This window comes from Arachis duranensis, chromosome 6 (assembly GCF_000817695.3).
Source record: "Arachis duranensis cultivar V14167 chromosome 6, aradu.V14167.gnm2.J7QH, whole genome shotgun sequence".
In the NCBI taxonomy this organism is placed as follows: Eukaryota; Viridiplantae; Streptophyta; class Magnoliopsida; order Fabales; family Fabaceae; genus Arachis; species Arachis duranensis.
In genome coordinates this window covers 8,474,331-8,484,892 of record NC_029777.3, presented here as the reverse complement: position 1 = coordinate 8,484,892, position 10,562 = coordinate 8,474,331, and the positions used below count along the sequence as shown (strand labels likewise).

General features: G+C 30.9%; 1 protein-coding gene and 1 pseudogene across 3 annotated transcripts; one reads left to right on the top strand and one right to left on the bottom strand.

The window, feature by feature from the left end:
- Positions 1 to 228: 228 nt before the first annotated feature.
- Positions 229 to 4,742, bottom strand: LOC107492520 (putative MYST-like histone acetyltransferase 1; annotated as a pseudogene).
- Positions 4,743 to 5,324: 582 nt separating this feature from the next.
- LOC107492517 (uncharacterized) lies at positions 5,325 to 10,556 on the top strand. 3 transcript variants are annotated; one of them, XM_021126431.2, is made up of 8 exons: positions 5,325 to 5,514; positions 5,666 to 5,884; positions 5,985 to 6,047; positions 6,124 to 6,178; positions 7,111 to 7,221; positions 7,945 to 8,240; positions 9,137 to 9,253; positions 10,198 to 10,556. In XM_021126431.2, the coding sequence occupies exons 5-8, from the start codon at positions 7,186 to 7,188 to the stop codon at positions 10,265 to 10,267; spliced, it is 519 nt and encodes a 172-aa protein (XP_020982090.1). In that variant the 5' UTR covers positions 5,325 to 5,514; positions 5,666 to 5,884; positions 5,985 to 6,047; positions 6,124 to 6,178; positions 7,111 to 7,185; the 3' UTR covers positions 10,268 to 10,556. The 3 variants fall into 3 exon arrangements, with proteins under 3 accessions (XP_020982090.1, XP_015969041.1, XP_052118811.1); XM_016113555.3 differs by lacking the exon at positions 5,325 to 5,514 and having other exon boundaries at positions 5,572 to 5,884; positions 5,969 to 6,047; XM_052262851.1 differs by lacking the exons at positions 5,325 to 5,514; positions 5,666 to 5,884; positions 5,985 to 6,047; positions 6,124 to 6,178 and adding an exon at positions 6,220 to 6,284.
- The last annotated feature ends 6 nt before the right edge of the window (positions 10,557 to 10,562 follow it).

The window sequence follows — 10,562 nt, the reverse complement described above, 5'->3', positions numbered from 1 at the left end:
TTAATTTTTAAGTTGTAGGATTGGAAGATACCGCAAAAAAGAAAATACAATACATGCTTCAAACTGCACGAAAAGAGACGATTCAGTACATTGCTCATAAGAAAAGGTAGAACTAAATCTAATCGTTACCAATTTCTATTTTTTTTTAAATATTAAAGGTCGATTTCCAAGTATTCTCTTTTCTTTTTGTTGAAATTAAGCACAAATAAATTGAGTCATGAATTAAAACAGGTAAGAATGATTCAGCTTATAACAATCAATGTGTTCCTAAGCTAGCTAAGATCTTTACAAGACCAAGTATTTGTTATTTGTTAATACACAAAAGGAGGCAATGCTAAAACAACTAACCAACCAAACCTAAAATCTATATATACAAGTTCATCAAAGTTACTTAAAGGGTAGGTAGCTCTTGCCTCAACTTTGTTCCGTGCAAGGGGTCCAAATCAATTTGCTAACATCAACCTCAAGACCCCCTCTACCAACAACTTTAAGATGGCGATCAAGAACCTTAGGATCTGCACAAATAAAATGCCGTCCTTTTCTGTATTGGATCAATTCTAGGCTCTGAAGAGTTGTCAATATATCTTCGACTTTAATGGCAGTCATATCACTTAGCTCCTGCAGAAACACAACTTTCTCAGTAACAAGATAACACGCGTTCTATGAAAAAATTATTATACAGATGCTTACCTTGATGGAAATGTTACCCTTATGCTTTTTCAGAATGTCCAAGAGAACCCTGGTCTAATATCCTCTGTAGCTTAGCAGTCCAAGATCTGAAAGGGGTCTTTCTGGCGTGCCAACTTTGCCCTCCTTCTTGGAAAGTTCATATACTGTTCAATATTTGAAATTAAAATGGATGAAATCTACAAAAATGTGTGTGCGCATCGGTGTGAGAAGGATAGAGGAGGGGGAGAGCGCGCTTACAGAAGGCTATTAGAAATTTAAATAGGTCTACATCATAATAGAGGGTCTTTTGATCAGGAAACAACTTTGCCAAATAACACAGATTCTGGCCATAAACCTTGTTCTTCTTCCCGTCAACCTGTTTAGACATAGAACAATAATTAAAAGTAATCACATCGTTGCAAGAATTAAGGAATTGAGTTTGGATATAAAAAAATATCAATCATAGTGGCCTAGGATAAAACTTACCATAGGAGGAGAAAAATGAATAGATGAACTTATATTAATAATAACAAAAACATTACTGTAAATATACACCAAACATTGATAGGGTACCACTTCTGTATATTTTATCACCAGGGGGATGCTTACAATCACATTTTTTCTGCACGAACAGGAACCAATGTTGTTACATGGGCTCAAAAAGGCATATAAATTATGCATATGATATGATGCAAAGTTCTGATTCAATCAAAAACAAAGGGAAGGGAAAATTGCAGTTCCTATTCGAATTATGTTGGTTTGGTTAAATGAAAGGGACAAGTCTTTTTTTTTTCAGAAAAAGTTTTCTAAGTCAAGTCAGATCTGAAATCTTCACATAATCAGACACCAATTAATAGTCACAAATTTACAAAGAAAAATTTATTGTGCTTGTTGCCAATTGCAATACGCAGTTAAGGTAATGCATTTTTTTTTTCACCCTTAATCTGCCATTGAAGTGAAGTAGTTGTTTTATTTTCTTTTCCACCCTTAAAATAAACACTGCGTGCGAAGACGGCAGAAAATCTCCAAATACACAAAAATTGCCATAGAAAAAGCAATAAAACAAAATAACGTAAAATGAAACCTGAATAGTTCGCAGGAGTAGAGACGAAGCACACAACAACGCAGAGAGACTAGGAAGTGTGGTGTGGCAGCAGTAAAAGGAGTAGTGGCGGTGCTAAATGCAGGCAGCAACAGCGGTGCTAAGTGCAGGCAGCAACAGCGGCGGTGTAGGCTGCAGAGATGTGACAAGAACATGAACATTAGTGAAAAAGTCTTAGTAGAGACATCTCTTTCATCTCTGAAATTATGATTAAAATGAAACCTGAGTAGTTCGCAGGAGTAGAGGCAAAGCACAACAACACAAAGGGACTAAAAGTGTGGTGTGGCGGCAGTAGAAGGAGTGGTGACGGTGCTAAGTACAGGCTGCGACAGCGACGTTGGTAGCTGCAGCAAGAACACGAACACTAGGAAAAAAAGTCCTAACAAAGACATTTCTCTTATTTTTGGAATTATAATTAAAAGAAAAGGAAAAATGTGTAAAAAGCAAAACCAGAAGACAAAATTTTAATTATCAATTTCTTCAAAAAAAAAATGAAGTTCAATTTGTAAATATTTTTAAGTGAGTTAATGGTACTCCCACATAAAATGAGGAATAAAGAATCCATGACCACCGATTCAATTTTAGTGTTTTATTGAACAGAAAATTCCTTTTGATCCATTTATATCAGATCTCTTGATATTTTGTTTGAAAATTGAAGTCTTCCATAGAAATTTTCAGTCCGATCATTTACTTACTCAACCAATCAAAATAACAAATATTAGTGAGATAATCAACTTTTCCTGATACAAATAACATTCAAAATGAAGTTGGTTAATATCAAATGCAACTTTTGAGTGCTCTCGTCGATGGATTAATGCTGCAAGTTATATTTAAGATAATTGACAAACTATCAGAACAAAATATAAAATATGACCTTTTTACATATTTTTACATAGAAAAATGTTAGGAAGCCAGCAAAGTGATAAATAGTCATTAATTAGTTATCATTAATATTTTTAACAGTATGAAATGATATTTAAAGATATCATCAATGTAGCATTATTCATTTTTTTATGGTTAAGTGCTGGCTAAATTTCAATAAAATTTTGACCCCTAAAATTTTTCTTTTAATATATCAAATCACTAACCCTAGTCTTTTGTCGAAAATCGAAATACACCAGACATTGCCATCCAATTTCCAAAATAATAAATTAATAATTATCTATCCTAATTATATACACCAAAATTAATCTCATTGAAAACATAAATCTATCTAATTTGTATAAAAATTTTAAATATTTTTATTTAATGAATACAAAATAAATACATTAAAAATTTAAATTTTTTATATTTTCAATGAAAAGTTTCTTAATTTATAAACTTAACATGTTAGTTAAACTAATTTATTTTGGTTATCAAATATTTTCGATAAAATTATAGTTCAATGAATCCAATTGCATTAAAACAAAACCACGATATCTTACCGAGCAGCTTTCATACTCTTTTGGAGGACTTTTTAATCTATATTTAATTTATTTTTTTGTTAGGATTTTTTAGAAGATCTGAATTAGTTTAGTTATATTTTTAAAAAGTTTAAATTTAAATCAAATCTGATCTAATACAATAAAGATAAAATCTAATTTAAATTAAATTATCTTTAAATATTTAAATTTAAATAAGATATTTATAAAAATTTAACTTATTTTTAAGTTGATCTGTTCATAACTTATTTAAAGATTTTTTGTTAATCTTTTTGAATTAATTTTTATGAATGAATTTTTTTAATTTCTTTAAAAAATTCAGGTGTAAATAAGTGAAGTAGAGTAATTCTCTTAACTCAAAAAATCAAGGTAGAGAAATTTTTTTTTTAAAATTTCCAGCTTATTTTGAGTTCCATTCTATATCAAACTTGCAAAACAAAACTATGAACAAGAGCACCAAATGAACTCAGATGAAGAATACTAAAGTGTACAATAAAAAATAAAGTTAGTCCGATAGTTTAATTATTCAACCAATTAGAGTATATTTTAGAGATATTAGTGACTTAATTATAAAAATGGACATTAATTACTTATGCTGTTAGTTACTAGTGTAATCATAACAAGCAGCAAGTGTTTTAGATTTTTAATATTTTTAAATAATCTAGTCTTATCTCCTAAATTGTTTAAAAAAAACTTCTTTAATATATTTTTTAGAAAGATATAAGAAGTTTTTTAGATAATTTTTTTAATAAACCAATTTTTTTAAGAAAAAAATAATTTTTCTTGCAAACAAAGTTATAATAAGAACTTCTAGCTATTCAATTATATTTTTAAAAATTATTAAATGTAAACTATTTTTAAAAGCAGCTTTTTTTAGCATAAAGAATAATCATAACAAGCAGCAAGTATTTTAGTTTTATATTTTTAACCTTTTTAAATTTTTTTTTCTTAAATAAACCAAGTCTTACATAATAAACTGGTTAAAAAAAATTTTTCTTTAATATATCTTTTGAAAAAATATAAGAAGTTTTTTAACATAATTTTTTTTTCTAAAACAACCTTTTTAAGGAGGAAAAAGGTTTTCTTAAAAACAAAGTTATAGTAACAACTTATAACTATTTAATTATATTTTTAAAATTTTAAATGGAATTCTTTTAAAAGCATTTTTTAAAGCATAAAGTGTAATCATAACAAGCAAGAAGTATTTTAGTCTAATATTTTTACTTTTTTTTAAGTTTTTCTTTTTTTTAAATTAAACTAGTCTTACATCATAAATCATTTTTTTAAAAAAAATTCTTCTTTAATATATCTTTCAAAAAAATATAAAGAGTTTTTTAGAGAATTTCTTTTCAAAAACAACCTTTTTAAAAAAGACAGTTTTTCTTAAAAAACAAAATTATAGTTACAACTTCTAACTATTTAATTATATTTGTAAAAATGATTAAATTACTTATTTTTTGAAAACAGCCTTTTTTTAGCATAAACAGTAATCATAACAAGCAACAAGTATTTTAGTCTCATATTTTTATCCTGTTTTTAAGTTTTTCTTTTTTTTTAAATAAATCATTTTTGCATCATAAATTGTTAAAAAAAATTATCTTTTTTAATTTATCTTTTAGAAAAATATAAGCAGTTTTTTTTTTGAGAATTTCTTTTTTAAACCAACCTTTTTAAGAAAGAAAGTTTTTCTTGCAAACAAAGTTATAGTAATAACTTTTAACTATTTAATTCAATTTTTAAAAATTATTAAATGTACATTAGTTTAAAAAGCAACTTTTTTTAAGTATAAGGGGTAATCATAACAGGCAACAAGTGTTTTAAACTTTTAATCTTACATTTTTAATTACTCTTTTTAATTTTTTTAACGACTTTTCTTTAATAATTTTTTACTCAATGTTTGATTTGTGATCGAAACTAATTTTTACATGGATAATAAAAGTAAAATTCAAACAAAAGATTGTTCTTTAATAATATAATATTATAGCTTAATAATATTTAAGGATGGAAAGATTTAGGTTTTTCTTGTGGTAATAACTTAAGGATAGAAAAATTTAGTTTTTTTCTTTCCAACTCTAAACAATAATATATGTTGCCGTGCGAATGCACTGTATGATATATGATGAAAGGAAAACATGAAAGAAACAAAAATCTGAAAGTTGTCAGTATTCAATACAACAGTAGAAACTAGGCGGGATATTTGAAATTAAAATCAAATTTGGATTCTTTTCCGTTCTCACTCAACTCAACTCAGTCTCATATCTCACCGGTGGCGCGTTCTTTCCCTTTTGGATCAGAATTTGAACTTGAGCATTTGAAATTAGGGTAAGGGTGAACAAATTTAAAATTAGAGTTTTAAAAATCAAATCTTTCCTTGATTTCTTTCGATCTCTCCTTTCTCTTCTTTCTTTTTCGCGCTCTCTCTCTGGTTGATTTTCTCTTATCATCTTCTTCGTCCATAACAACGACGTGGTAGAAGTATTGGACAAGTCACAGGCGAGAGAGTTGAAAATCAAGAAGAGGAGAGGAAGATCTAAGAGACGAGGAGGCGGAGGAGCAGATGCAAGCTTCAGGAGCCGAGGCGAACAGAGCTTTCACGGTGATTTCAGAGGCGACAGAGTGGGGAAGTAGCAGCACAGCAAGGATAGGATGTTCATCGCACCCCCTTCAAGCAACTTCCTTTCTGTTGCTGCGCGTAACTACTTTCCCTCTAACTCTCCCTAAGCTTCCTCCTTTTACGTTAATTATCTCTTCACCTTATACTTTTTTAACAATTCAGGCTTTCATTTACTCAGTTTGAATATCCGGTGTGCACAACTGATGGGAGTATATGATAAATTGGGTTTGAAAATTTACTGGTAAGCCATCACAAGTGTTTTTCTTAAAAGTTAATGAGCTGTTATATGATAAATTGGGTTTGCAAATTGGGTGCAGGAACATAATCCCGTAGCATAATCCCGTGCAAATTGGGTGCAAACTGCGAGTTACTGTAAGCCATCACTCTCTCTCACTTTCACTGCATTGAATTGCTATTCCTTTTGCTTTTTCTGCGTTGAGACGCATTTGGTTGAGAAACCTTGAGCTTGAGCTGAATGGTGAATTTTAATTGCATGTTTCTTTGTATATCGTTTTCTTCATTTTTTTAGAAAAGAATATTCATGATTGAGGAATCGAGCTGTGTTTTTTTCTTCTCCTATTCTTTTCTGCCATTAAATATTTTTTTTATTGAAATGCAGCGTCTTGAGTAAAATATTAACAAAGTTTATACTGTATAAGAAGGACAAGAAACTAGCGTTAAGAGATTTTCTCACATTGTCGATGATTTTGTTTGATTTCCTTCTGTTTTATTTGGTGATATAAGTTTCAGGTTTCTATCGAGCTGGCCTGTGAGTCTGTGACTCGGGTTTTAATAAACTGAAAATTGGAAATTGTAAAGAATATTCATAAACATCATTAGAAGTTTGATTATTAAACTGTATTATCAGTGTGATTGTTCATCAGCCACTTATTCAATGTAGCTTTATATTGCTGATTAGGTTGTGGATGCAATTCAAATATCTATACATATATACTTTTACATGTAAATATATAATTCCTTTTAATACATTAGCCTCAATAGAAAAAATAATTAATTGCTTTCTTTTACTATAAACTGCAATCAAAAGCCAAAGAACCAGCAGTATAATTGTTGACCTGTTTTTAAGGACTGTTTGCTTTGATATCGGTTTTCAATCTCTTGGATATGAGTCTTTCATTTAATATTACTGTGTAAGGCTTTGAACTGACGTATAGATAGTGAAAATTGTTGTATTCCTTGAAGCTGTGATTGAATCAGAGTAAAAAAGCTTTGTTATTTGAGAATGTTGATGCAATCTACGTATGTTCTCCATGTATTTTAAATTTTCCATAATTGTTCTGCAGTGTTTGTTGAGGGTCCTTAAAAAGGAGAACTCAAAGTTATTAACTGCCTCTGCAGTGTTTCTTCCAGTTCACCCAATGATGGTTTCAGTTATTCAGACTAGGATGATGGAGGTAGCATGTTTGTGAGAACTTTGTCCTTAACTTTTAAATGTTGAATGGTTTAGGATTTATTTAAATATAGCATCCATGTCACCACCTTAATATTTAATATAAAGAAATTAATTGTTGGATTAGAATCAATCTTCTTTAATTGTTTTTGTAGCGAAATCTGAATAAATATGAGAAACTACATGAACTATATATGAATTATACGAGAACCAAAAAAGTTATTTAACATTTTTTGCATTTTGGTTAGTATGAGGACGTTAAACATTGATGCAATTTATGTTCTTCCTGTAACTTTGTGACTTAAAAAAATATATATTTAAAGGAGATTATAACATGAAGTTAAGAAAGAAAAAACCTCAAACAGCTCGACCTTTGTTGTTTTTTTTTTCCCTTTATTCTCTATTGACTTGATTTTTATCAAGTCTACACTCTACAGATATTGAGATACATGTATTTCCAGTTTTGTAATAGTGATAATGACTTTCTTGACCAAAAGCACATATGGTAGTATTCACTTCTAAAGTTCATACATTTTCTCAAACTATTCATCTAAAATCATGTTTTGAGATCCGTCTTTTAGAAATCATATCGTTGACTATAGATAAAGTACTATTAACATTGAGAAATTCTGATCTGTCCTCTGATCAAATGATATTGGATTAGGATAAAATTTAATTTGTGCATTTGATAGTTGTTTATTTATTTATTTTTTTTGTTGTTGGATAGCTTATAGGGCAGCCAGAAGCACCAGACAGGGCAACGTCTCAATGGCATTTTTGGAAGGGCGTAGTGGCAGAATGGTGTGCCGCACTTGAAGAGGAGAAGATTGGGAGATCTCGATGTCGGCAATGGTGGAATGATGCGACAAAAGAGGGGAGCACACAGACAAGCTTTTGGTGGTTTGAAGTCACTCCCTCAAAGCATCAGAATGAGTTTCCATCAGTGCCTCCTGTAAACTCAGCTTACCCTATGCAGTTGAAAATAAATCATATCAAAGCTCCCCAAAGTACCCTAGCAGACAGGTATTATTCTATCATTTCATTTTTGGATTTTGATTATATTTTGTTATACTTTTTTCTATCCTCTTCGGTACTCTTGATATTTCTATTTATTTGGGTTTGATGCCTGTAGTCAGCAGCCCTTATTCTATGACATATAGAGAAAAAGAATAAACATTAGTATGTTATATCCATTTCATTTTAGCTAATTGGATCCAAGACTAAATAGCTTTATGGATTTGCACCCACCATCACATTGTTAGAAATTCTTCATTTGGTATGTCAATCCTCTCATCACTAACACTTTACATACGCCAATATAAATTTTTTCAAAAGATGTTTTGAGTTCTTAATTTATTAGCTGGAATAAAAAGGATTTGTTTCTGGAAATTCTGTAAGAGATAATTTTGGATTAATGAAGATCCTCAAGTAATGCAAAAAATAATTCTGTAAGAATTTTTTGCTGAAATGTGAACATGAGTCGTGGTGTTGTGCAAAACTCAACTCTGTCTCAGTTGTTTCTGAAATAAAATCATTGTTCTTTCTTTGATGCATCTTCCATAATTTCGTCTCTTTGCGGCGGCTGCAGGCTACTTCCTCCCCATCGGTGGCTGCAAGCAGTGGTTTCAATTTCCCCCTTCTCCTTTATCTTTGTTCTGTTGTTGCTTTCTAAACTCATTCATCTTCCATTTATTTTTTTGTGGTTCTTTTTTTTTTCAATAAAATTTGGCATTGGTTGATCCAGGTTTAACTGTCTAATATTGAGAATTTGTTGCATAGCGTATAGCCTCACTGTTTCCTTTCTAACTTCGATGCTTAGTTTGCTTTCGATTCTGTTCTTGTTGATGTTTGCATATGATTTCTTATAACTGTAAGATAATTTTGGTGATTTTTGGTTAATATCTATTTATTTGTTTTAGAGTTGGTCCAATGGAGGATAGCCAGGAAATTGAGGAGCAGGTGCAGGAAGAGGTTATTTCAGACAATGGAACTGAAAAGAAGCAGGAAACTCGTGATGAGATGCTTTCGCGGCACAGGTGATGTTTTAGGCTTGTCATTTTAGTGAATCTATTTGGTTCTGCATGTTCATGTAGTAGGATCTATTTGTCATGGAATCTATCGTATTTAGTAGAAATTGTTGTAGTTAATTTCTGTTGCTTAGCAAGAGAGAAGAGTTTATGGTGAATTCGTGGTGTTTAGACAGCACTGTAGCTTCAATAACCTAGTTAATGATATAAGGGACACTATATATAAGAAGAGTATCCAGGATAATGTTTCAGTAGATTAACATGTTGAACTTGAAAGTAATCATGGAATACAAACTTCACTTGTAAAGTATTCATTCTGTTGATCAAATGTATTTCAGATGGGCTTCCTAATTATTGATTAGAAGTAATATCAATGTATCTTGTAATTGGTGTGTGTTGGCTTTCCCCCACAACCATCCAGATGTTCAACATAGATATAGGCATATTGTCTCCTAGTAAATGTATAGGCAAGGCTGTTTCTTTTTCAAAACCTTAGCAAATTTCTTGATCCTCAAATGGAAGGTTTCTATAACTATACTTAAGGCATGATTCATGGACTTCAGAGTTCATTGCAATACTTTAGCATTGTTCTTCTATATCGCTGCTGCCATTACCTTCTTTGTTTCTTCCCATTCTTGTCAATTTTCTTATAAGTAAATGCATAAACTAATAAATTTTATTATTTTAATTTTTCCTTTTTATGCGTATGAATAAGATATCAAAGGTGTGGCCATGAGTTTTCATTAGGTTCTTCCTATGGATTTTCAGATATTTCAACATTTGAATCACATTACTGATCTCAAACTTGTTTGTCTGTTGTTTTTATTTGTTTAAATTGTAATTACAAAAATATCACTTCATTCACTCTAGATTGTATACGTTTTATTACTTCTTAGTTTTTCTTGTTCTTATCTCATGTGTCACATTTATCCACGATGACTATGTACTTTCAGGAAAGAGATATCACAACTGCAGAAAAAAGAAATTGAAATGAAAAAGGCAGCAGCTAGACACCGGAGCTAATAGTGAAAGCCAAATTCACTCCACCTGCTCCGTATAAACTCTGGCCATTCACGCTCTGTGAATGCTCCCGAATGCCGTATATTCAACATCGTTTTTGTCAACCCCCATATGGAAACCCTAACCCACCGAGCTAAGCAGATTCTTCGTCGGAGAGCACAATCACGGCGATGGCGCTGGTTAGTTTCAGCTGGTGAGATGTAGGCGATGCTGAGAGACTGAGATCTCTGTTACGAGCTTCACGCGTTCACGAACGTCAACAGGCTTGGTGAGACATGCTGGATCAAGATCTCAACCA